Source organism: Convolutriloba macropyga, chromosome 6, assembly GCF_964194025.1.
Source record: "Convolutriloba macropyga chromosome 6, txConMacr16.3, whole genome shotgun sequence".
Taxonomy (NCBI): Eukaryota; Metazoa; Xenacoelomorpha; order Acoela; family Convolutidae; genus Convolutriloba; species Convolutriloba macropyga.
This window is the reverse complement of record NC_134473.1, coordinates 12372284-12400155: the sequence shown is the minus strand read 5'-3', so window position 1 is coordinate 12400155 and position 27872 is coordinate 12372284. Positions and strand designations below refer to the sequence as shown.

Genomic DNA, 27872 nt, shown 5'->3' with positions numbered 1-27872 from the left:
TGATTACCGAAAGTAAAGAAAAAAGGCTAAGAGTTATTGAAACAGGTGGTTTTGAAAAGCAAATCAAAATTTGGCTTCGGTGTTTTTTTTTCAAAGCAGCGTGTTCTAACTTGCCATTCGCTGATAACTTTAATCAATTTGAATTAATTTACCGCTGTTCATTTCGCTGCTAATTTGGTCAAACATTAAGCAACAAGCTTTAAGCTACAAATTTCTCGATATTTTAATTTAAAAGCAAAACAACGACTATTCTTGTCCATAATCGAAAAGAAACTATTCTTTTAATAAATCATTTTTATTTTACGTTTTGTAACAATTTGAAAGCGAGTGCTAAAAGTTAATAGATGCAAATATGGCCAACTGAGTTTTGTAAATTACTGGTAAAATTTATTTTAATTAGAATTGCTTCAACAAAAGAACATTACAAACAAAAGCTATCAAGTCATTTGATAGCTCGAAAGCTAGTCGCGCTTGATTTCTGAAGACTTTACGTTGGTAACAAGTTAGTAGATTTGCCAAACTGAGAGTAAAGTTACAAAAGCGAGCGAGAGCCAGCGAGTGATATCAAGTAACTAACCGAAACACCCGAACAGAGATCAAAAGTTCAGAGCCGCAAACATGCCTCCCAGAAGTATCGAGGAAGATTTTGGCGACAAGGGGGATGGCACATATGGCGAGGTCGAGGTGAGGAACAGAAATTGATTTATTATAAATCACGCTGGCCCTCGGTGCTCTTTGATAGCAACTGGAAAATTGGAAAATAAGAAAAAAAATAAGAAAATAAGCCAACAACTTAATAACAACAGTTGTAAGGGCTGGAAACACCAGTGACAATTTGACCAATTAGATTTAGGAAGTCTGCTAAATTTCGCATTTTTTTGTGACTGAGCCCCGCATTTTTGCTCCTTTATGCGAAGCATTGCTGGTGTGGGATGTCCCGAAATCTGACATTTATCGTGCAAGATTTTAGCAACAAGCCTTCAATGCTCTCTTGTAAGGCTGTTTTAAACGGTTAAAAAACGAGGAAGTGAGTCCGTTATAAAGGCGCTTCTCAAGAGCACGTTTAAGTTCATTAGCCCACCCCACCCACTGCAGTGATTTGATTTACTATTGGCTCTGAAATACAAATATGGTTTGAATATGGTTTGAATGCCACTCACGGAATCATGCCAGCATTCCTGTTTTTATTCAGGGAGGTATTGTTTTGTTATCGATGAAATGCAGTTAACTGCTTCGACCGGGAACACCAAAACAGTTTTTTTTTGTGGTTCAGAACGCAATTTATTCGTAAATAACATTTGATTTTGGATAGTTCATATTTTTCGAGAAACAAAAACACTATTGAAAAACAACTTGGTTTCGAAAATTCGTTTCTTCAGGTTTTTATATGCTCTAATATTGGACAACAATACGACAAGCTTGTCGAAAAATTGATGCACTCTCTAACTCTGTGTGGCCAATCACAACAATTATGACAAAATGAAACTCAAAAGATTCCGATATTCAAAAATTCACAAATATTAAAAATATCATGAAAAGGCCAGCAAGAACGCTCACTGTTTGTAAACTTCATATCGAAACAATTGGTATCAATTAATAAACATTAAATGAACATTTTATTCGAGGATTTAGTCCTTACAAAGCGATTTTTACGCGACTGGACAACTGTGGACTGATTTTGGTGGCATTAGCGTACAATTTAGAACCAATTAGTAATTGTTATAGCATTGAGATTTAGAGATCAATCATGTGCAAGAACAGAATTTTCGTTTGTCATCAAAAATTACCTAAATTTGCAGCCGAATGTCTAATAATTCCAGGTTTTACTGGCTCTTCGGGCAAATTTAAACTTTTTCGGGATTTCGTGACATGTGACAACATTTTGACTTTTGTGAGAACATGATTTTGTTTTGCAGGACACAAGTGTGAGAATTGCAACATCTAAAACAGTGCCTCGACTGTTGAGAATTGACATCAATCCGCGAGTATCTATTCCAGCCTTTCTCATCATCTGGGCATTCATTTTCTGGTGTATGTTCTATGATGACGCCAACAAAGACATGAAGGAGGCCAGAGGCTGGATAACAGACAATTTCACTTGGCTTTACGTCGGCTCTCAGGCAAGTTCGACAGATGAAATTCGCTTGTTGACAAGCAGGGGGGGGGGGTACATTGTTTGAGAAAATTTGCTCAGTTCACAGCCAGCAAACGAAATTCATACTTGATTTTGATTATGTTTCGCTCATTTTCAGAAACGCGCTTCCATTTTCCATCGGAAGATTTTTTTTCTTGAAGTCACTCTACGTTGAACAAACACAGAAACTGTTTACCTTGAGATCCTTTGGTTAAACTTTGAAACAATTAAATTTTCAAACAACTTCAAAAATAAGTTTTCGGTGTTGTCAATTTTTACTATCGTTCTGTTTCAGGACCTGTGGACACTTTTCATGATAGTGCTCTACTTCAGCAAATACGGTAAACTGAAACTGGGCAAGGACGATGACGAGCCAGAGTACCCGACAGTGACCTGGTTCACAATGCTGTTCGCGTGTGGAATCGGAGTGGGGCTGTTCTACTATGGGGTGGCTGAGCCAGTGTTCCACTACACTGACCCCAATCGATACACGAATGACCCCTATAGACCAGACAACACCGTTGCCCAGGACGCCATCAATCTCACCTTCTTCCACTGGGGTGGGTAGTCAACACTAAAACAACATACCCAATGAAATGAAACTCTATGACAAGTCTTGCAAGATGATATTTTTCTAGGCTCAACTTGAAATGCCTTATCAAAAACTTGACAATGGAAGTTTTCTTGATAAATTATGATAAGATGACGTTTTCTCATCAATAATTTTTCCAAGATCTTATCAAGATTTGTCAAGTTTATCGCATTTGGTAGGGTATCTTTGTCGGATATAATGTTTCTGAGTTTCAGATGACATGTAGCTCGCACAACGTATATGTTACCGATTAAATGAAAAGCACATGTTTAATCATTGCATTGAAAATATTGTGCGCGGTGTATGAAAGCATTTGCTTGTAAAGTTTCAACGCTATTTTGAAAGAAGTCCAAAAGTCGAACACGAATGCAGTTAACCATACGCCACAGATAAAAAGCAGACCGAGGCCAACGTGAATAATTTTTTGGGCAGCTATTGTTCTACGTTCATGACGTAAAACTTCGTTATTGTACTTTTCAGAAAAGTATTTTTCTCAGAAATATAAGCAGAGTTTGAAACGAAGCAATTCAGCAAATGTTTTCATGTAATAAAGCACAGAACCTCTTTCAAAGCCATAATGCATCTTGTGTTTTTCGTTTAGTCGTCGCGACTGTTTGTTTAATTATCGCTAAGATCGGTTGCGGAAAGAAACCCCCACGGAAAAAAACCCACTTCATTTTAGATAGGAAATAAACCCCCACGGAAATAAACCCCAACGGAAATAAACCCCCACGGAAATAAACCCCCACGGAAAAAACCCCACCTTACTATTAAACAACTGCCAACTGCGCATTTAGCGAGTTTGACAATGCCTTGCGGGCTATGACCATGCCTCAGCGGCCCGTGGGACTTGATATGAAACTATCACAACCGAACAAACTAACAAAACCAAAATTGAAACATTCTCGATTATGAATTTCCACAAGCTGCAATCTGAATTTTCTTTTAAGTGGCTTTCCCTATTCATTTATTGTCCATTTGAGGTCTGTTTTTTAGTCAAGAAAAATTCTTTGAAATGTTTCAGAACCTGCTCTTGCGTTTGTTTATACAGAAAAATTGAAAAATTCAATCTTTCTAAAGAAATTCCTGCTGACGTCATTTCTCACTCTCTAGCAAAAGTTTTTAGGTTATTCCAGGTTATCTGATTACAATTTACTCGTAAGTGACTTACTTCACTCAATAAATAGACTTTCGCAATTTCAAACCAAAGTTTGGTTTAGTTTATGGTAAGAGTAAGTCGTGTGTGTAATTATAGTCGCTTTAAAAGGCTTCTGTGGAATCAATTTTAGAGTTTTTTATTTATTCATTTCATCCATCGCTGAACGTTTTTTGCATAAATTTTTGAGCGACTTTACTAACTCTTTCAACGTTTATGTATCCGTTTTTTTGTAGTTTCATATAATTTTTTTGCAGATATTGCGACTATCTGCGACACTTATTTGAGGGAAACATATGAATTAAACAACATGTCGCTCTCAAGCGTTAAAGTTTTAAAAGAAAACTTTACATTTATTTAAGAAAACTTCAAATTGGAACATGATAATTACTTTCCGATAATTTTGGAAAAAAAAATTTCCTCCATGATAACATCAAAAATTGTTTTTGAAACATGGGTAACTCTTTTTTATTACGACTTCGTCGGAAAATGGTGAAAAATTTAAATTGCAAACTAAAAGACAAACGGGACAATCATAATTTTCCGCTTTTCAGACCTAGTTCCGCTTTTTACGGTTTTCTTCCATAAGTTTTGATCTCAAATATAGAACTTCAAATGCCTGTGCAATCAGTCAGTTAGCATCAAATTCAGAGTTTAATTTCGGAAATTTTTCCTCCAGATGGTGGTTATTCAAGGTTTTCCTTTTAATGCTTACTTTGTTGATAAACTTGAACAATTATATATCGTGTACTCACAAGGGGAAACTTTTCCGAATTCAAACTCTGAATTTGGTGCTATCTGACAGATAGCGCAGGCATTTGAACTTTTGTAATTGAGATAGAAAAGATGAATGAAAACCCAAAAAATGGAATTGTGTCTGAAAAGAGGGAAAAAAATATGAATGTCTAATTTGATTCTTTTAGTTTGCAATCCAAACTTTTCACCATCTCCGAAGAAGTTGTATTAAATAAGAGGTATCCACGTTTCGAAAATCAGTTTTAATCTTTTCATGGAGGAAAAAGTTTTTGCTTTTTTCCAAAGTTTTCAAATGCAATAAAGTAAGCATTAATGAAGAAAGAGTTTCTTTCTTATGAAAATTTTCTTTTCCGATTAACCTAAAAACTTTTTTAGGATGCGGTTAATTTAGACATTGATTTTGCTACATTGTTTATTGCTAAATGGAAACATTTTTTGTTTTCCAGCTTTGGGTTTTGTGAGTCAGTTTTTCGATTAGTTAGTTCTTAACGATATCCGAGTTAGTTCTTAACCAATATCAACAAATATTAACTATTCTACCAACCAATAGAAATCAGTACTTCCTAGTTTGCTTCTTTTTCCTCGATATCGTTTGACGTGCAAACAGAGTCAGTCTTCACACGTAATGACAGCCATTACACAAAGAATGGTTCAAAAATTTTTTTCTTCAACTCAAAAACTGCGCATTTGCTCGTCAAAAAAGCATGACAGATAATCTTCGAGTCTTAAAAAAGTCGTGAAAAACAAATTTTTCACCATTTTTTGTTGAAACAAATTTTGCGCCTTAATTTATTCATGAAATGTGTGAGAGTATATCAGATTGTGTTTAAGAAAGCTGTTAAACATTTTTTGAAATGTTCTCACAAGTGTGAAAAGCCATCTTAAATTATGGAATTACTCTTATTGTTTCTGTCTGCTTTTGAAAGCTGATTTTTTTGTTAATATTGATTGGTTGTTTTTTAGCGGCGAAGCTGTAAGCTGAGCGTAGCTACTTTGCGCTGTTTGTGCTTTTTTAACTCAAAGAACTTGCCCTGTCCTTCTTTAGATCTGTTTACACATGATTTCTGACGTCAAATTTGAGGAATGATTTTGATCATGTCGAAACCTGAAAAACATAAAAAACGACCACTATTCTCAGAGTAATATCTTTTTTCACTCCGGTTAGAAATTTTAAAGAACAGTGATGAAACGATGTTTTAACAAAAGTTAACTTTCTCGATTATGGATTTCCACATGCTGCAATCTGAACTTTCTTCTAAGTGGTTTTCCCTATTCATTTATTGTCCATTTTAGTTCTGGTTTCTTTAGTCAACAAAAATTCTTTGAATTGTTTCAGGACCTTCACTTCGATGTTTTTTTGTTCTCTCTTGCGTTTGTTTGACCTTTTCAGTTTTTCTGTATAAACAAACGCAAGAGAGAACAAAATAAAAACATCGAAGTGCAGGTCCTGAAACATTTCAAAGAATTTTTGTTGACTAAAAAAACCAGAAATAAATTTGACAATAAATGAATAGGGAAAACCACTTAGAAGAAAATTCAGATTGCAGCATGTGGAAATTCATAATCGAGAAAGTTAACTTTTGTTAAAACATCGTTTTCTCACTGTACTTTAAAATTTCTAACCGGAGTGAAAAAAATATTACTCTGAGAATAGCGGTCGTTTTTTATAATCATTATAGAATAGCGGACGTGATCAAAATCATTCCTCAAATTTGACGCCAGAAATCATGTGTATAACCTAAAAACTTTCGCTAGAGAGAGAGAAATGACGTCAGTAGGAATTTCTTTAGAAAGATTGACCTTTTCAGTTTTTCTGTATAATCTTTCTAATGAAATTCCCGCTGACGTCATTTCTCACTCTCTAGCAAAGTTTTTATGTTATTCTAGGTTATTTGATTACAATTTACTCGTAAGTGACTTACATCACTCAATAAATAGACTTTCGCACTTTAAAATCAAAATATGATTTAGTTTATGGTAAAAGGAAGTCGTATGTGTATTTATGGTTGCTTTAAAAAGTTTCTGCGGAATCAATTTTAGAGAGCTTTATTTATTCATATTATCCATCGCTGAACGTTTTTTTTGCATAAATTTTTGAGCGGTTATACTAACTCTTTCAACGTTTATCTGTATCCGTTTTTTTTCTGTAGTTTTATATAATTTTTTTTTCAGATATTGCGACTATCTGCGACACTTTATGAGGAAAACATATGAATTACCCAACATGTCGCTTTCAAGCCTTAAATTTTACTTAAAAAACTTCATACTTATTTAAGAAAACTTTGAACATGATAATTACTTTTCGAAAATTTTAGAGAAATTTTTCCTCCATGATAACTTCGAAAATTGTTTTGAAACATGGTCAAATCCTTTTTAATACGACTTCGTCGGAAAATGGTGAAAAATATAGATTGCAAACTAAAAGACAAACCGGACAATCATAATTTTCCGCTTTTCAGACATTGTTCCGGTTTTTCCGGTTTTCTTCCATTAGTTTTGATCTCAAATATCTAATTTCAAATGCCGGTGCAATTAGTCAGTTCAAATTCAGAGTTTAATTTCGGATAATTTTCCTCATGTGATTACCAGATGGTAGATGGTCAAGGTTTTCTTTATTAATGCTTACTTTGTTGATAAACTTGAACAATTACATATCGTGTACTCACAGGGGGAAACTTTTCCGAAATCAAACTCTGAATTTGGTGCTAACTGACTAATTGCGCAGGCATTTGAACGTATGTAAATGAGATAGAAAAGATGAATGAAAACCCAAAAAGCGGAATTGCGTCTTAAAAGAGGAAAAAAATTGTGAATGTCTAATTTGATTCTTTTAGTTTGCAACCCAAACTTTTCATCATTTTCCGATGAAGTTGTATTAAATAGGAGTTATCCACGTCTCGAAAATCAGTATTGATGTTTTCATAGGGGAAAAAATTAGCTTTTTTCCAAAGGATTCAAATGCAATAAAGTAAGCATTAATAATGAAAGAGTTAGCCTTATTGATTTCATCGAGAGTCACGCTGAACCATTCGGAGACCTCATGTGAGCAAATAATGAAAATTAATGTGTAACAAAAATTTCTGTAAGAAAAATTTTCATTTAAAACCAACCAGTTCATTACTGTTTTCGTTTAAACAATGTTGAAACAAATTAAATTTTAAAATGTAGGCTACAAGAAATGATATTGGTCGTATCAAAGATTGCAGACATTTTTTTGATACCTGTCCTGAGATGTTTAACAGTATTTTATGATCTCAGGTACGTTCGTCTTTGTGGCGCTCAACAAAGTTTTCACTAGAAAACTTTACATTTCGGAGCACTTTATTTTGTGTTTTTGAATTTTCGTTCATGCAATTTTTCTATAGACAGATTTTTTTTACCAAAGTGAAAGAACGATTTTCGCTGTTTTGTCATTCAACAGCTGATCACTTGTTTAATTGCTCTTGAACGAAGTTCATAGCAATTTCTGTAAGCATTTTGGTCTTTTTTTATGCAAATTGTTTGCTTGACCGTTCTTGCGGTTTTCTAGGAACATTTTTTGACTTCTCAAATGATTTTTTCATGCATCATTTTTGAGTGATCTCTATTGTTCTCACTCCGAAGTAAGGCTTGTTACTTGAAAAACGATTGCAGCATAGCAGCAAGCAGGGACTGATAGCCTAGTGGGCAGTGCTTATGATGGTTACGGTTCGGGACTTCCATGGTTTGAATCCCGGCGCGGCCAACTGTTTTTGCACTCATGTAGAAAACTTGATCTAGGAGGCAGCTTCTGAATTAATTGCCTCGCTTGTCGTTCAAGAGCAAGTTTTCCGACATTAGTCGGTTTTTGTTTACATTATTTGTTCGTATGATCATGTATAGATAGATATTAAATCTACAGGTTGGTGAAGAAAGGAAAATTTTGACGATCAAATCTATGCTTCATGAACTTTAATATGGTGCAGTTTTTAGTTATCTTTTGTACAAACAACTTTTGACTGACCAAGGAGAAAAAAGCCAGCTTTGCTCACATATTACGTCGAAGTTGAAACGATATTGGAGCAATTTCAAATTAACCAATAGCTCTTTGTATGTAACAATCTTAATTTTTCTGCTCCAAAAATGTTGAACCCAAATTTGATCTCATAAAAAAACTTCGCCTATTTTGGGTTGGTTTTACAATTAAATTTTCGACTCCAAACTCCAGTAGGAAAGAACGTGTTTTGCAAAGGCAAGCATGTCGACGAATACATCGAATTTTTCATTGTTCTCTGACTTCTGTTAGCTGTCCGAATTTGAGCTTACTTTTGTAGTCCAAAAGATAGTGTTTTTAAAGTAAAAACTAATGGGAAAGGAATAAATGAACCTTTTGAAAAAATGACTAGACTGGCGCTTTGCAGCTAAAATTGATATGTCCTCAGACAGTTATGGCGGTTTTGTAGTTGAGGTTTGCTGATCTACCATTTCAATTAATCCCAGATAATTAAAAAAAGGTTGGAGCAAAATGGGACTACATGACTGTAGACTGAATCATATCTGAGAGCCAAAAATAAATTATTGCTACAGTTTTCGGAAGAGTTTCTAAATTAAAGTCTTCATTAATTCTATTTGAGTAGCTCAACTTCAACTTGTCACCAACTTTTAATCGTTCTTAGTCGATCATTAATCATTCATATCAATGACCAATCAGAAAAGTTATTTAAAAAGGTGTGACGTCAAAGTTGACATGTAAAAATGTTTGAATCTAAACCAGTGTAGTAAGACATGTAAAAATGTTTGAATCTAAACCAGTGTAGTAAGACATGTAAAAAATGTTTGAATCTAAACCAGTGTAGTAAGAGTTAAAATCTGCTGTTTTGCATGGTGCTAGGAAAATTGGCCGACAGGGGGTTTAGCCGACAAGGAAAAATGAGAAATTTAGCCGACAGTTTTTTTCATAATTGGTAAAAAAAGTTCATAATTGGTCCATAAATCAGTAGTTCGGTTGTGATAGGTTCATATCAAGTCCCACGGGCCGCTGAGGCATGGGCATGGCCCGCGAGGCATGGCCAGATGCGATAAAATGCGGTCCGACCACGGATAGACCTTCTTTACACTAGTTGATGTAAAAACTGCGGTATATTTGTCCGTTTATGAAAGTGTTTTAAATTGGCCAATCACAGCTTTAGAATAAGTTTTATTGCTCATTTTACTTAAATTGTCATGGTTAATTTTTTCATTTTTTGGTTGTCGGCTAAACGCCCTGTCGGCCAATACGGCGGCCACCGTTTTGCATGAATACAGAAAAACAAGTCAATATCAAAATGGCATCGTTTTGAAGTGAGCTTTACGAACTATAAATTAATAGTTATTAACACAATATCTCTATTAAGGCTCCCCTGTCAGCTAAGCATACATTCAATGTTCTCAAAAATTCGAGATGTTGAATCATGGCTTGTCGAGCATTTTTTGGTCATCAATAATTAATACGCAAAAGAGTAATATATAAGTTCCATGAATCTACTGAAAAAATCTGGCATTTGTTGAGAACCGTTTAGCGGAGATGTAACGAATTTCGAAGTAACTAAGCAAGAGTCACAAAAGCATTGCTTAAAACATCCAACTTTCAGCTTCCAAAATCTGGCACTCTATAGGAAAATCTGGCACGCTGTACGTCGGGCACTGCGAATTTCTTCCATTTGAATGTTTGAACAAACGTGACTGTTTCAACAAAGCATTTGTTATCAAATTGTCCACTAAAGTCGATTGACTAGATTCTTACAAGATCATGCATGAGTCTTACAAGATAGTCGGTTTATGACGATGAACGCTATATCTTTTTTAATGGTAATTAATTAGTTACCATTCAAAAGAAATAGCGCTCCGGATGCACGGTTTGTGTTCCCATTTCAGCGTGAAAAAAATCACGGATCAGAAAGCATGGAATTCAGTATTGGTATGAAAATAAATTTGCATTTTCAGCTAGAACTCTCCTGATGTTATTAAATTTAGGGCTTCTTCTTCTCTGTTTTTGCGGTTCTGCAAATTCTCGGACGAAAAAAATAATGAAAGAGCAAAACCTGACAGCTCAAATACTTGTGACTAAATTAAACTTTGCGTGTCTCAGCTTCCCAAATCTTAATTACCACTTATACAATTGAACTTTATTCCTAAACATAATAAAACGAGGTTCAGGTTTAGAATTACCTAGTATTGATGAATGTAATTTCTTATTCCGGGTTTTCATTTTAATTAGACGTTAAACAGTTTCATAGGCGGGGGTCTTTTATAGAAATCAACGATCATATTTTTTTGAAAACCGTTATTTTTTGTTGGTTAGATTTTTTGCAGAAAAAATTAATTTAAGTTTGTTCCTGCAAGTCTCGCGGTCTGAAAGTTGACAGAAATTGGACCATTTTTGAAGTTGAAGTTAAAATATTAATATTTTCCTCCCAATTTTCCTTCAGAAATTCACAAAAAACTTAGCTAGAATTTGATATAAAAAACTTACGCAGCAGGATTTTCGGAAAAAATTTAGTGGGAACGGATGTATATATGGTGTAATTCTGTAAGATTTATGCCAGCTGTAAGTCTTGTTTTATTTATTTTTTCGCGATTGTTTTGATGTGCCGTTTTTATTTTCAGGAATTCACGGATGGGTCGTCTACTCCCTGGTTGGGTGTCTGATGGGTGTCATGGTTTATCGATTTGGGCTCCCTATGAAGATGAGCTCCTGCTTCTACCCTATTCTGGGCAAAAAGGTTTTTACTTTTTAAAATCAAGCCTTTCTTTGCTTTAGCGTTAAATCTAGCTTAACTGAAAAAGCAGGACCTATGTTTTATTGGTCAGAATTGTCAGGTTTTTAGTGTAAGTTTTATGACAATTATTTGACAATGAATTCTTGATTCTGATAGCGTGCTACTTTAATAGAATTGCAAAATTTGTAGATTGCTACTTTTTATAATTTATAGTAGAATCGTTTTAAACAATAAATTGTGGACAGCATGAAATCATAAATGATCTTTCTGAAATCAATAAATCTTCAACCCGGACGCTTTAGAGGCTAGAGCAGATCCCACTACGTTGAACAATCCCAACAAATTTGCTCGATTTATCGATTTATTAAGAGAGATCAACTTTAGATATTAATCAATAAAGAGTTCTTGGATCTATTCTGTTTCGCCCCCTTCTGTCCCCCCCCGCCCTCCCCAGTTTAGTGGACATATATCCCGTACAGTTTACCAGATTAGTGGACATATATCTTTTACACCCCCCAGGCGCATGTGCTATTTTCGCGGCATAGAAAACACTGGGTGAGGGGCAAAAACAGAATAGATCAGTTTCTTAGTTAACCCAGAATTTCCTGATGCAAAGTTTGTGTAACCTGCTCAAGATGAACTAAATTTTCCGGGAAGAGCTTGCCTGAAATAAATTGTAAGGATGTGATATCTGAACAACTTATTGACAATCGGTTTCCAGTGACGCCCTTTGTTTGCGTGTAGTCGTTCGGGTGGTTGGGAGATGCGATAGACACCCTCTCAATTATAACCACACTGTTCGGAGTGTGTACCAGCCTGGGATTGGGAGCTATCCAGATCAACGGCGGGTTCAACATCCTCAACAGTGACATCCCGGAGGAGGACTGGGTCAAGGCAAGTGAAAAAATGACTTGTATATTTGGCTTGAAATATTCTTATTTTTGGTTTTAGAATAGTTAAGAACTAGTTGGCTGCTCAGTTAAACGAAACTTGATACACTTTGCCAAGTCATGCTAGATCTTGACAGTCTTCACAGAACAAGGATTATCTTATCAAGATCTTGATAGGACAAAAATTTTTGCTACATCTTGATATTATCTTATTAAGCTGTATCAAAAAAGATTTCTTAACTTGCCAAGATCATGGTAAAACATGGCAATAAAATTTTAACTGAATTTGAGAGGTGTATTAAGTAATCAGAATGTAGTAATTGCTCTTTTCCTCAACATTATATTTCTAAGTTGCTCTCTTCAAGACTTTTCGCATTTAAACAAACGTTTTTGTCCTCGCATTCTCGAATCCGTTTCAGTTTGTCGTATGTCAACAAAAATACCTTTCAAATCCACCAACAACGGTTTTTTATTCACTTAAACATATTTTAGTATTGATGTCATGACTATTAAGAAACGCCTGTTTTGAAATTTAACATCAGAAATGCTCAAAACACAATTTATTCTTAATAACTTAACCCCCCCCCCCCCCCCACACTCATAAAGAAACAAACTTGATTGGAGATACTTGTTGCGCTTATCATCTAGTCTTGTGTCAAAATTCCTGAAGCTCTCGGCACTGTGGGCTAGTTGCTAGCAATCTGGAATGTGGAATAATTTCAGAGACAACAGCTCAATCATTTGAGGAGGATGTTGCTACTGTTTTATGTTTACAACTTATTGGTCTGAATTGCAAGTGGGATTTTTAGCTGTTGTCCCTGTTGTGAAACACTAATAATGTTTGGCGTGGTCTTTCGTTGTCCATTGGTGCTCTGTACTTCGATGTTGAGCGAAATGCTTTCTCTTTGTTAGTTGCAGTTGGTAGATGGCTTTGAGTTGTAACGGTTTCTATTTGCACATTGCTTAGTTTTTGACCTTGGGTAGACATGACTTAGTTTAGTTGGCTGTTCTCAAACTGGTCATAGGTTTCAAAAATTGAGATTTCTTGTTTATTTTTAATGAGATCAACGGCAATGTTTTTTGCTCATGTAACGCAAAATTTCAAAAAGCCTTTTAAGGTTTTCAATTTTGAAAAAAAATATGACATTTTGGCTAACAAACTCTTTCGCGTCCATTCCTTGCTTTCTCCTTTTTCTCTTATGAAGTGAATAAGATTTTTTTAAATTTGGAGATCAACTTTTGTCGATTCGCATTGAATTATCATTGTCTTTCTGTTTAATTGGATTCTTTTTGGTTGTGACTATTTTTTTGGTGGGACTACCATACGAGATCAACAAGCAATTGCGTAACAATGATTGTTTCTTGTAGATGGGGATACTTATTTTCTCTTGAACAAAATCTGAGGCAATTATTGCACTTTCTGTTTTTTAATGCAAAATGTTTTGCTTTTAGGTTTTTGTTGCATCGTTTCTTCGTTCGTTTGAACAAATTGGTTTATATGGTGATATTGTATTCACGCTCGACAAATGCGTGTTGCATACTAATCTAATTAACTTTCAATTGCATTTTTTGGTTAGATGATTTTAATTGGTGGCAGTTAACTCCTGAAATTAAAAAAAAATCTCATTTTCAATATTTCAAATCAATATATTAGAACTATTTCATTGTTACTAGAGATCTAAAAAAGACCTGTTAATATCATTTGGAGATATTTCGGGCGCGCAGAAACAAGGCTACTAACAGATCAAATTCACCCTAGTCATCGACGGTTTCAAATCATATAAGATATTATAAAACTCCTATATCGTCTTGCAAGTCAATGCATTTATCTTGTAAGTTTTTATAAGTGAGTTACAGGATTTACACTGAATTTCTAAGATCTTATAAGAATTGCAATAATTCGTAGGAGCGTACAAGATTCTTATAAGATATGTTTCATTCTTGAGACTAATGTTTTAAGATTTCCTAAGAATAGTAACAACTGATGGGATCCTATGAGCCTCTTTTAAGTCACATCATTCTTATGAGACTTAATCATATCTTAAAAATATCTTATTAGAGTATTATAAGATACACCTCATTCTGTTAAGATTAAAGCAGATCTTGTAAGATCTTCTAAGACAAATTATTTTTGTAAAATATAACATCTTGTAACTATCTTCTAATGTTGATGACCTTGGTAGATATGAACCACTAGGAGCCGACAATAAATGTTAAAGGCTTGCCAAAAAATACATAAATTTCTCCCTTTGATAAACTTATATGAATCAGCCTAGTCTCTAAATTTGTTAAAAGAAATGCTCTTGTCATGTAAGAATCATCTAAGATGTTTTAGATAATATAAGAATCTTAAAAAATGCGTAAAGCGCATAAACATGTAATGGCTTGTAAGGTTGTCTCTGGCAAAATTTTGAATACTCTAGCGCGATCAGTGAACCCTCACTCAAAGTTAAGGGTGGGAGTTGGACTGGGGCAGAGAATTGCTCAAAATGAACAAAAAATAAAGCAGTTCCTTTTGGGTTGAACGAACTGCGAAGAGGAGAGTACAAGTAGAGTAGAGCATGTTGAAAAAGAGCAGAATCTTCTTTCGGTGTCACGGAGAATTTTCAGTCAGAATGCTTTTGATAACAACTGGTGCCATTCTTAGACTTAGGTCGTGTTAGAAACCCTATTTTTTCAGTACGCACACGTTTACGTAGCAGATTCAAAATTTTATTGTGATAGAAGTTGTTTGCTATAACTTTCTTTGAAGTAACGTCAGACCAACAAAAATGAATCTCCAGATATCTGTTACAAAATACATAATACCAATTCAATTACTTATTCAAAATCGTTCCAAAATGTTACATGGCATTGGTTTCGAATAAAATCTACTGCGTGAGATTTTTTTGGAAAATATGCGCTCAACTTTTGTTTAATTCCTCCAAAATTATTCCAAACATTATATCAATTTTACTTTTGAGAAGATACAAAGAAAATACTTGCAATGACATACAAATGTGTTTATTTTTATTACACTGGAAAAAATGAATTGATCGTTGAGGAGTCATTTCGGTTTTTTCTTTGATTTAGTGATAGAATATTGAAGTTTAAATTTCACTCAATTTTATTTCTTAAATTCAACGTTCAAATTTTTGCTTCGTATTTATAGAAATACATGAAAATATATATGCTCAAAAATATACATACCCAAGATTTGGGGAACGACACAGATTAAATACAACAGTTTCTGTGTTCATTAAATGCGCCGTAAAGTCATCCCAAGATATTCGACCTGTTTAATGTATTTTTCCAGACTTCATGATCAATAAGATCTTGAGTCGAGCCGGGCTTTTCCATTGTTACTTTTGGTTGATTAACAATTTTGCGGAAAATAGAAAACTGGTTTTACCGTAGAACTTAATCAATCGGCAAACAAATTTTCACCTCGATTCAGAAAAATTGAAGTTCAAATGCTATTAACATTCGGTCAAAGTTCGTAGTTCCTTCACTCCTCCAGATCAATTTAACTAAAATAATCCTGTATTTGACAAAGTCTGCTCATTTCCGGCAGAAGCGATTTTGGTTTGGCATTTTGTCATTAAAGAAAGCATTTCAACGACTTTGATTATGAACAACTTTGAAATTTTTGACGTTCTACTTTTCCTTCAGATTTTTGTAGAAAAACTCGGTGGTTGATTTGATCAGTTTTTTGTTTTGAAAGAGTTTGGTCTCAAAAAACACAGCTAATAGAGGCTAAGAACTCATATTTATAGTATGCGTAGTAAAATCTCCTTTGTTACTTACTCTAAGCCATTTAAAATTCGGCAACTACTCTATCAATTGCCTTCCGATAGGAAATTGTTAAAAATTAGCACTGTTCTAATCGCATATATACGGTGTCTTGTTGTTCCGACCCACTTAAGTTGGGGGAGGAACTATATACTCAAATGGGTTTTTCTGTTCAGTCATTTTTGGCAGATCGATATGTTCATCGTAGTGAGCTGTGAGGGGTATCATTAGAAATCCCGTCCAGCGTAGAACATGGAATTAAAAGTTTTCTTTTTCAGGGAGTTAACGAGGTTTGGAAATCTGTAAAAAAAGAGATTTCCGGTTTTTGTTCACATTTTCCGGCATTTTTGCCTATGACTTTGACAGGTTTGCTAAAATTCGTTGAAACTGTTTTAAACAGGTTTAGTTGGTTTTTTAACAAAAATAGAAGGGTGTCAAAGAATTTTTTATGTAACTCTTGGTTCAAGTTTTTGCGACTTGATTTTAAAAAATGAGCCTTTTTACCAAACTGCAAGAGATAAGCTTCTTCAGCCCATTTTAATTGTTTTCCGGATGTTTTCCGGAAATGAACACCAGAGAAATTTTTGACACAGTTTGTGCTACTTGATTCTAAAAACCAGATTTTATCGAAAATCGCAAGAAATAAGCATCTGGGGTCAATTTTGCTCAGATTTGCTGGAAGTGAACACCAGAAAAATTATTGACATAATTTGTTTTAACTCAAGAGAGGTTCACCTGACCTCTCCGCTCTCTTTGAAAGCTTTTGGCTTGGAAAATTTGACAGTTTTTAGCTAATATCTCTCGATAATTACACAAACATCATTTTATTTTCTCTGTTATATGACTTTCTTTGCGAAATTAACTATATCCATTAAACTAGGGAAACATTGCATATTCTTAATGTGCAAATAGTAATAACATGGCGAGTTTTGATCCCATCGTAGAACTCTGGAATCCAAAAACCGTTCGGTATGTAATCAGATTGTGTCTTTTTTTTGAAAAAATTATCGACTGTTCTATGTTCATTAGAAAAGAGATTAATCAAAATCAAGGCTGACTAATGACATGTCTAAATGGTTTCATGAACAATTATTTTCGTGAGACATTCTTTAAAACTTATGATCTGAAAGCTTTTTGCTTTAGTTGAAAGTTTAATTATGTTGAAACTTCTTTTAAAAAATTGCTGCTGGTTTACTTTTTAAAAAGGATTTGTTGTCGAGGAGTTTTTCCATATAAACTTTGGCTCAAATTGTTGCTACTCGATTTTAAGAAAATCAACCTTTTTTTTATCAAACTGCAAGAGATAAGCTTCTTCAGCCCATTTTAATTATTTTCCGGAAGTTTTCCGGAAGTGAACACCAGAGAAATTTTTGACACAATTGTTGCTACTTGATTCTAAAAATCAGAGTTTTTTGGTCGAAAATTGTAAAAAATAAGCAAATTTGCTCAAAAATGCTTAAGTTTGCGGGAAGTGAACACCAAAAACATTAAGGACATTTTTTGTATTAACTCCAGAGAGGTTTAATTGACATCTTCGATCTCATTCAAAGTTTTCTTATTTGACGGTTTGACGGTTTTTTAGGTAATTTCTCGATAATTACACAAGCAGCATCATTTTCGTTTTTTGCTAAAGATTTAAAATTTTCCAATTTAATTTTATCTAGTTAACTGAGAACCATTGTAAATTGTTAATGCGCGAATAGAAAAAGAGAGGTCAGTTTTGATCCGATCGTGAAATTCTTAAATCTAAAAAGAGTTCGGTTTGTAGTCAATTTCGGTCTTCTTTCTAGAATCAAATATATAATTTTTTATGATCATTACAGAAGAGAACAATAAAAATAAAGGCTCACAACTTACAGTTCAAAATGATTTCGTGAAAGATTGCTTTCGTGAGAAAGTATTCTCAAACTTTTTAATTGAAAGCTTTTTTGTCAATTTGACTTAAACTCATTTGTTTTGAAAGTTAGCAAGGGTTTTTAGTGCTTTGCCACTGTCCTTCACTAACTTTTTTTAATTCAATTTGCGGCTTAATTTCAGCAAAGATAGAAGGTATCTTTAGCCTAATTGATTTTTAATCTCAATAGCGGCTTTACATTTTAAGTAAATATTATTTTGCTTCAAAACTATAATTTTCACGAAATGTAATTTGGGACATTTTCCATTTTCAGGATCTTTTTTTGGTTTTGTCACATTATCATTTTATTGATAGGGTACGTATCACTTTATTGGTGTTCAAAACTTAGGCACAATTAAACTTATAAATATTTAGGAAATAGATTACGGTTTAAATGGCTTCAACAGTGTTTTCTTGAAGAGTGTAATGAAAATTATTTCAGTTTTGTCTTGGATTAACGTTCTTCTTGCAGTCGTAAATAAATTTATGAATAATAAAAAGTTTCAAGGGTATGGATTTATGTGACTTTCAACTGATTTCATTTTTTGCTGATAGTTTTCATGACTTAAAGGAAACTTTTGCAAGAAATTTAATATTTGAAATTTTTTATTTTGTTGCAGCCAATTAGTTAACTGGTTTCATTAATAACAAGTTACTTGTCAAATTCGGGCGTCCAAATGGAGCCCAATTGGAGATATCTTTTCAGTGAAGTAATTATGGTTTTAAATGCTTCGACAACGGATTTTCGCAAAAAAAATTTTGTCTGTAATTGAGGTTTTCCTAAATTTTATGGTAAATTTTTCTTTGTGGAAAGTCACAGGGGCTACTGTGGGGTAAACAACAAACATGTCCAGATTTTTCAATTTACAGCTGATAGATTATCATGACATTGATAATAATTGTTTTAAAAAATAAATTGTCCTAGCTTTGAGGCTTTGTATGTTTTGCTTTGTGTTTTGATACCCAGTCTCATTGAATACAAGTCAATTATCTCTTTTTTATTTGTATCAAAACGCGTTTGAAAAGTGCTTGTTTTCTTACTGAAAATCTGGTTTAAATTTTAACGGCTTCGACTCCTCTTTTTTTGCCAAAAAATTTTTTTAGTTTTTTGACGGAGTTTTTTTTGTAAACATCTAACTTGGTTTGATTGATCACACGTCTCATTGTTGAGGGAATGAAAGAATTTTTTCATTGACTGTAGTTGATACTGATCTCTTCATGAATTGGAAAAATATTGCTTTCAAAAAAATCAAAAATTTAAGTTTGCTTTTTCTGTTCTTTGTCTATTTGCGTTTAATACCTATTTTTTGTTAATTACAGGTCAAATGAAACAAAATTGGCATCGGAAAAAGACTGTGTTGAACGTATCTAAAGCTTTCAGCGAATTGGTTATTGTTATAACGGGCTTGATGCCAGTTTTTCGTTTTTTTATATCTGTCTGCATTCGACGTTGTTTTTCGTTAACGTATGAGATATTCGGAAAAAAAGACAGGTCTCAAGAGCGTCAGTTGTAGGTTTAATTGAACCTGTTTAATACGTTTAATTGTTTTCTGATTTTCTAAAAGTAATGATTATTTTATAAAATATCACTTTAATTATAATAGTTTTAAAATTATTTTTCAACTCTGCAACTTCTGTTCATTTTGTCTATTTGTTCTTTAGTCTCATTATTTATAAATCACTTAACATGCATAAAAAGAAGACAAAATTTATTACCTCACTTATTTTGAGTGAATTCAAAATGGTTTTATTAGCTTCGAAACTTTTTTTCGAAAAAAACTTTTTTCTGTATTTGACGTTCGTATTGTAAACGTAGGACAAATTCTGATCAAAAACGGTCACAATGGTTTAGTTTAGCGGAATTATTAAACCTTTTTTTATTTTGATGTATAGTTAATCATTTTTTTGGCCTTTTAAATTAAATTTCGAAAAACACAAAACGTTATTTTTAACTTTTCTCCCTTACTGTCTACTTATTACTTAGTCTCATAAGTGCTCACATATCAATTTATTGGCGTTCAAAAACGCGCAAACAAACATTTATTATTGTCAGGCAAAATAATATAGTTTTCTCGCAAAATTGATTCGAGTTTTTTTTTTGTACTTGTTTTGTAGTCGTATGTGAAATTCTTAATAACGACAGGTCCAAATGTATTATCTTATGGAGTTTTATATGATCGTGTTACAAATGTATTTAGTGATTTCAGTTTCGAGCATCTTTGAGGACTGATTCCAGTTCTTTTTCAGTGAAGAACCGTATAAAAGATATTTTGTTGAGTTTAGGTTTTGTCTGCCGCTATTTGACTTTGTTATTAAGTTTTTACACAGATAGACATCGAGTTTCGGATATTTTAAATGCTTGTTGTTATCTGATTGTGTTGTTCTTATCTTCTATTCCTAATAATGGCAAAACTCCACTGAGTGATTTGAGTTGGACGCAACTTTTTGTTCTAAAAATTCTTACACTAGTTTTGCTCAAAATACTTGAACTTCTAAAAGTTTTCTAACACCGTTAACTATTCCGTCCTCAATTGGTGGACATTTAGGCCGAAATGTGGATAGGGCGGGATGGGAATTTTATGTTCGAACGCAAATTACCGAGCCTCTTTTTGATTTAAGTTTCGAAACTGTTCTCCAGCCAACTAAATTGAGTTTTTCGTTTTCCCGTTACTGTTTTGCGAGCCTTCAAATATTGTTTTACCGAGTTGAAACTGAGTAACTTATTCTTATTTTTATTCTATTGAAACTTATTCTCATTAGTTGGAACTGAGTGCATGTATTTGGTGCATGGGCATCGAAATTTTTTTTATAACAAAATTTTGCATAGTTTGAAAATCTAATTTGTTCTTGCAGTTTGTCTGATTGTCCCCAGCATTTAATTTTATGAGGATTTAATTTTATGAGTAAATACTTTCTTCAATTTTTTGTCAACTCATCCGAGTACGTGTCAATGTTCGGCGGTAATAGCATAAACTTTCAAGATTTTTTTGAATTTAAATTGCACTTTTTTAGAAAAAAACAATGAATCATTTACTCTGACCTTGGGACAAAACCTTTTCTTTAGTATTTGCATAACTATGATCAATGCATAAAGTAGTGTACCCCTCTTTGATGAGGAACAAAAGCACATTACCAATCCTATTTGTTCTAATATATAAATTGAAGCTGAGCCTTCCTGTTTTTGTCCAAAAGAGGACTTAGTCTCGAATAACTATTCAGCAGCAAAAAAAGAATTTGCCTCGAGCTATAAACATGAACAGATTGTCCCGACCCAAGCACAGATTTGGCTCGAATGTGACTGGTGTGCTAAACAAAATAATTTGCGGTCAATATTCAGCGTATAGCGTCCTGTATAGGTATTGGGCCTGTCATATATTTGATCGTCAGTTCATACAATTGATTAGTGAAGGCAATCAATTCGCGTCAAAATCAGCAGTTTGAGAATCGTAAATAAAAACAAAATAGAACTTCTAAAATTTTTGGAAAAAAAATTTACGTCTGATTTCAAGATTTGAGGTTATTGGGTGGCACACATTTGATAATATTATTCCACAGTCGTCAAAGAAGTTAAGTCTGATGCAAAAGCTACCTCACAATCGAACAAAAAAAGGCTGAATAGAAAAGCTTGCAACTTTTCTTGCAAGCGTATAAGAAATCTTGCAACTTTTCTTGCATGCGTATAAGAAATCTTGTAAATTTTCTTGCGAATGACTAAAATCTTGAAAGTTTTCTTGCAAGGGAATTGAAAAGCTTGATGCCTGTATGCATTTGCTTGCAAAGTTTCCTTACAAAGTTCTTGCAAGATTTTCGATCACTGGGTTGGCATACAATAAGTACATACCACTCAATTTTAACTTGATATATTCAAACTGCAGGTGTTAATTGTGTGGGGCATCACAATAGTAGCCACAGTTTCTACTGTGTCAGGTGTGGACATTGGCATCAGACGTCTGAGTGAAATCTGCTTCGCATTTGGAGTCGTGCTTATGGTCTTCATAACCCTTCTACAGAAACCCGTGTACATATTGAATGTCTTCGTACAGTCAGTTGGCTACTATCTCCAGTGGGTTATACAGCTGGGGTTAGTGAATGCTCTTAAAACTATCCACACCTCACCTTATCAGAAGCCAGGATGAAGTCCTCGACCCAAAGGGATATGGGCAAGATGAACTTGGGTGGGAGATCAGGGGGGGGGGGGGGTGCCGACCGAACAGACCCAAAATAGGGAACCAGGGAACCTTTAATCATTATCAGAGTTCTAAGCAGAAATATTATCTCAGATTGAACCATGTCGGGCCGAATTTACCTCCCAATGTCAACTGTCCCCGTTTTTTAATGCCGCAAAGCGATAACTGGGGCTATTATTAGTCTTCTCTTGGTTTTTAATAGCTCATGAACGAAATTCATAGCATTTATTGTAAACGTGTTGGTCTTTATGCAAATTTTTTGCTTGACCGTTTTGCGTTTCATTTTTGAGTGATCTCCATTGCTCTCACTCCCAAGTAACGCTTGTTGTTAATATAGTAGGTTGCATCATCCTATATACTAAACGCGTGGGCTCTAAAATAAGACAAAACATTTGCATGTTTAGAGGGCCTCTCGAAGCGCATGATTAAGAGCAGCATTGAGCAGCAAGGTTAAGCGAACATATCGAGAGAGGTCAATCGCCTAAAAGGCTCAACGTAGAGTGGTGAGAATCGAACCTGGGACAAACGATTGTGAGTCAGATGTAGTTACACGAGGCTATATAGGCTTGAAAATATGCTCGCTCAGAGGGAGAATTTACTGTCCTGGGTACTACGAGTTTTTTAATTGCTCCCGAAAAATGTTTGATGTTCTTATTAAAAACGTGTGTTTTTCTGCAAAATTTAAGCTGTACAGACTCTGCGCTATTCTTAACACTCTTAGATTTCAACTAAGTTCTTCACGCTTTACTTTTTTGATTTTTGCGTGATCTCAAATGCTCTACCGGAAATATGTTTGTTGATACGATGAAAGCGATTATGAGAAAATGTGGCATGTAATGGTTATAGCGCAGTTGGGAAAATGGAGGTCTGCTATTCTGAGGGTCGAGATCTCAAACCCGTCTCGTGTACCTTCATTTTTGTAGACATGAAATTTTCTAATCAACACCATGACGTCTGTTGTTCGAGACCAGTTCTTGCGACAGGAGTCGGTTTTTGTTCCTGTGTGATCGGCGGATGAAAATTGGTTTCCTCCTATATATTAAACGCGAGATATCTAGAATTGGACAAAAATTTTGCATGTTTAAGAGGCCGCATGCAATTTCAACTAAAAAGCATGCGTGACGTCATTTTTCAGTCATAGTAGGTAGATGGAGTTTGTTGTCCATTCGCGTGATTATGTTTTGGTCACAGGTGACTTACTTCACTATCAAAATTGAGTTCTTCACTCGGAAATTGACTTCTTTAAGTTAAATTCAAAAAAATAAGGTCAACTGAGTGTGTGTGACTCCAATTGATGGTTATTCAAGAGCAGCTAATATAAGTAGCCATGAGTTACACAGATGCTTAGTCGAAATTTAGGATCTCAGCTTTTATTGGAAAGAATAATTTTTTTGGTCTGTCTTTTCTTTTTTTTGGGACTACGGATAAACAAAGCTAATGCAGCTATTTTCGGGCAAATTGCCAGATATGTTATACTTTTGAACGCTTGCCCGGGTCGAGGTCTCGCCGCCATTCAGCGCAAAATTATGTAAGATAAGCGGTGAATGTGGAATTTTTTTGTAAGATAAGCGGTGTATGCGGTGAAATTATATCAATCAGGCGATGAATGCGGTGATAAAAATTTTTATCGCCTGGTAGCGGTGAAATTAGATAATTTAACCGCTGAATATAGCGGTCAAATTACATAAATTCATCGCTTCGAAAAAAGTGTCCAAATTATGTAAGTTAAGCGGTGAATGCGGTGAACATACATATATTCATCGTTTAGAAATATTGTTAAAATTGTGTGAGATCGGCAAAGAATGCGTTGGAATTAATAGGGAGTAAGGAGGAATTGTTAGATTTACCCTCCTCCTAAGATTACCCCATAATCTTACATCCTTTTGACAATTTTTTCTCAGCGGTGACTTTATGTAATTTCACCACTAGAGTAAGCGGTGAACTTAGAAAAAATCACCAGATTTCACCGCGAAAATATGTAATTTCACCGCAAAAAATAGCAAATCATACAAAAATTCACCGCACATGTTTTTACAAGAAGTTGAGGGAAATTGATTTATATTCGAAACAAAAAACCTAGAATTTAGTGGGAGATAGCGCAGTGGAAGGAGAAGTGGATGACATTCAGGAGGTGCGTGGTTTGAACCCTTGTAAGGGCGGTGAAATTACATATTTTAGCGGTGAATTGCGGCAAAATTATGTACGAAATTTGCGGTGAAAAAACTAACTTTTCACTGCTTATGTTTCATATTTTTCCAATTTTTTTCTCGACACGGGTGCTATTCGTTAATGTTCTCACTTGTTCTCCCGTTCATTCTACTCATACGATCGGTATCATCTCAAACGGAATCCAATCGATCTTGCGGTGAAGTTCTTTAAAACATTAGGGATTTTTAAATTTTTCGTTTTGTGCCACCCCATCTTAGATGGTTCTTATAATATTTTAGGCATATAGGGTCTGCATATTATAGTTTTACGTGCGTCTGGTGATTAGCATTGTGAAACTGGTGTTATGCTATATTCATGTACGATTTTTAAGTAATGGTTAAGTGACTCTGCTTGAAGTCACTGAGAACTTCTGGAGTTTATCGACACCCGCAAAGTGGTTCGAGATATTCAGTCAGGTTTTCGAAGTGACTTCTGCAGAGTCACTTAACCATGCTTAAAACACGCTTACGATTTAAACGAATTGAAATGCTTACGTTTTAAAATGAAAGTAGCAACTTCTGACTATTTAACTTCTGACAAAATAACGTTCGGCACTTTAAAATGTGCACGTGAGTGTTTTAAGCATGGTTAAGTGACTCTGCAGAAGTCACTTCGAAATTCTGACTTAATATCTCGAACTTCTTTGCGGTTCTCGATAAACGCCAGAAGTTCTCAGTGACTTCAAGCAGAGTCACTTAACCATTACTTAAAAATCGTACATGAATATAACATAGCACCAGTTTCACAATGCTAATCTTTTAGCTATCTTAGCGTCATTGATTCTATATCAGTTTGGAGTCCATCATGTCTCTATCAGACAGATATGTTAGCCGCCGTGTTACCATGTCACCCCCAAATAGATATGATGATCTAGCATCACAAAGTATACAAAAAATCGAATCCATCCCACCCCCATGCATTGAACTTCCAGTTATAGAACACCAGCAATTACATAGTAAATAATATGTAAAAGCATCGCACGTGCGTTTTGTGGCTGGCACACAGACGCACGTAACACTATATTATGCAGACCCTATATGCCTAAAATAATATAAGAACCATCTAAGATGGGATGGCACAAAAAGAAAAATTTAAAAATCCCTATTGTTTAGAATTTCACCGCAAGATCGATTGGATTCCGTTTGAGATTATACCGATCGTATGAGTAGAATGAACGGGAGAACAAGTGAGAACATTAACGAATAGCACCCGTGTCGAGAAAAAAAATTGGAAAAATATGTAAGATAAGCAATTCACCGCTAAAATATGTAATTTCACCGCCCTTACAAGGGTTCAAACCACGCACCTCCTGAATGTCATCCACTTCTTCTTCCACTGCGCTATCTCCCACTAACTTCTAGGCTTTTTGTTTCGAATATAAATCAATTTCACTCAATTGTGTTTTAAGCATCATTTTATCCCAGATTTGAGATTCTGAACACGACAATTTTTTCCCAAATGAACACTAACTGTCGGGAAAAGAGCGTTTCAATTTTGATATATTCGATTTGCGTTTAGGTTCCACTGCGATGCGTTTGAGATGCATTCGCCCAGTGCCTTTGGGACAGAGAGGGGACGGGAAGTGGACTCTGGCACAGACGGACCTGATGACTGGATGGACGGGTGGACTATCTTCTACTGGGGATGGTGGATTGCCTGGTGCCCATTTGTTGGTTAGTCGACTGTTTGCATACTCATACCATAATGGGGAGCTATATTTTCCTGGGGTGGGGGAGGCTTTAAATGGGAGATACCAAATTGGTTCCATAAGGCAAAGTTCTATAACAACTGTAGTTCGATATCAAACTGCAGCATTTTGCATGAATAATCTCAGTCGCATTTTAGTATTATTTAAAGTACCCCATCCTCAGCAGAGATGGAAAATAGCGTGGTGTACTTTCCAAGCTTGCTTCCGATAGGTTTTTATTAAAATAGCCAAATTTAAGCAAATGAAAATTTAAAACTGGATCTTGTTAGAACTTGAAGTCAATCAAACAGACTAATAAGAGCAACGCTCTCATTAATAACCAACCAGGTGTTGACTGCTTCACTACCTCAGAAATCGTTAATGAATCTTTATCTTTTAGGAATCTTCATCGCCAAGATCTCCAAAGGCAGAACTATCCGTGAATTCATAAATGGAACTATGACTGCTCCGATTCTGTACACGTTTGCATGGTTCGGATTCTTTGGAGCCACCGGACTTGGGATCGAACGCCTGGCAGCTGCAGAAGGATACTGTTGTAAACAAAACTTCTTCGACAACACAACTGTAATCGGAAGTTCGTTCCAAACCAGTGCCACACTTCTTTCGGTTTCAGATTTCAGTGAGTACTGCAACGGAACTTGCAATCCATGTTCTGAAAGCATTCTAAATCACGCTGTATCACATGATATGTCTCAAAAGCAGACTTTTGATTGGATCGCAGAAGGCGAGAAAAATATGTATGCAAGATCAGATGACAAACAGCGCGTAAGGCTAAGTTGCTATAGCCTGGTCCAGATGTGGTTTTTCACCATGGAAACTAACGGAGACTTGGGAACTTTCCTTGACGTGATATCTCTCGCTGCCATTATCATGTACTTTGTGACGTCATCAGATTCTGGATCGTTCATCATTGACATGCTGGGCTCCAATGGAGATATGGATCCCCCGACGTTGCAACGAATCTTCTGGGCGTTAACTGAGGGTGCTGCGGCAACTGCACTTCTGGTAGCCGGTGGTGACGAGGCTTTGAACGCGCTTCAAACTGTGTCAATTGTATGTGGCCTTCCATATACTATCATTGTTTGTTTCTTGTGTGTTGCCCTTTGGCGAGCGTGTGCCGTGGCTTTCCACGACATAGACGCACACGCACCAGATTTCCAAGTGGGTTATCTGGATTTCGCTACTGAGTTCAAGATGGATATCATTTTGGAATGGCTTCTGGGATTTGTATTGGGACCCTACTGGGCGGCTAAAGCTGCTTGCAACGTTTGGAAAATGAAAGATTTCGTAGTGTACATATGGGCTGCGGTAGTTTACCTTTTGCTGTTCACGTTCATTCTCTTCCATTTCTTGCACCTGGCTGTGGACGAGTTCTGGGCGCTAGCCTGGACTTGTTTCTTTGGCTTCGCAGCGATCATGGGTCTGTTTCGGACAGCTGTGAGAGACCATCACGGGTACATTGGAAACACCATTGAGGATTTCTTTGCGGCTCTGTTTTTGTACCCAAGCGTCGGTCAGCAGCTGAGAAGATGCGATGTTGAAGAGGTTAAACCCATTGAAAATTTGCCCCCTGTCCACCAACTCAATAACCCTAAGAGGGAGATGGAGCCTCCCCAATATGGAATGGTTCAACCGGAACAGGAGTCGAATTAATCATGCTTGTCAAAAATGAGCAACCAATTTAATTTAGCAACCAATTATTATCAACAACTGTAGTCACAATGCATCTTTTATAACTGTTTCGATATAACCCCAACCGGTACTCAATTATTGACCTTCACTGTGTATTATTGATTAGTTTTTTTAAGACATTGTACATTTTAAAGTAGTTTCAATTCTTAATAAATTTATTGCAATCGT

The 27872-nt window shown here is 35.1% G+C and overlaps 1 protein-coding gene across 1 annotated transcript; it reads left to right on the top strand.

Annotated features, from left to right (window-relative positions):
• The first annotated feature begins 47 nt into the window (after window positions 1-47).
• LOC142341482 (putative glycine betaine transporter) lies at window positions 48-27872 on the top strand. Its single transcript, XM_075392445.1, has 8 exons — window positions 48-684; window positions 1917-2120; window positions 2430-2694; window positions 11242-11357; window positions 12099-12248; window positions 21785-21990; window positions 25823-25977; window positions 26392-27872. The coding sequence occupies exons 1-8, from the start codon at window positions 619-621 to the stop codon at window positions 27663-27665; spliced, it is 2436 nt and encodes an 811-aa protein (XP_075248560.1). The 5' UTR covers window positions 48-618; the 3' UTR covers window positions 27666-27872.

What these genes read in the sequence shown, in the direction of transcription:
- LOC142341482 (XM_075392445.1), top strand. Translation starts at nt 619, where the DNA reads ATGCCTCCCAGAAGTATCGAGGAAGATTTTGGCGACAAGGGGGATGGC. An exon ending in TCTCACCTTCTTCCACTGGG is followed by an intron (nt 2,695 to 11,241) that starts GTGGGTAGTCAA and finishes TTTTATTTTCAG; the next exon opens with GAATTCACGGATGGGTCGTC. An exon ending in CAGTGGGTTATACAGCTGGG is followed by an intron (nt 21,991 to 25,822) that starts GTTAGTGAATGC and finishes ATTTGCGTTTAG; the next exon opens with GTTCCACTGCGATGCGTTTG.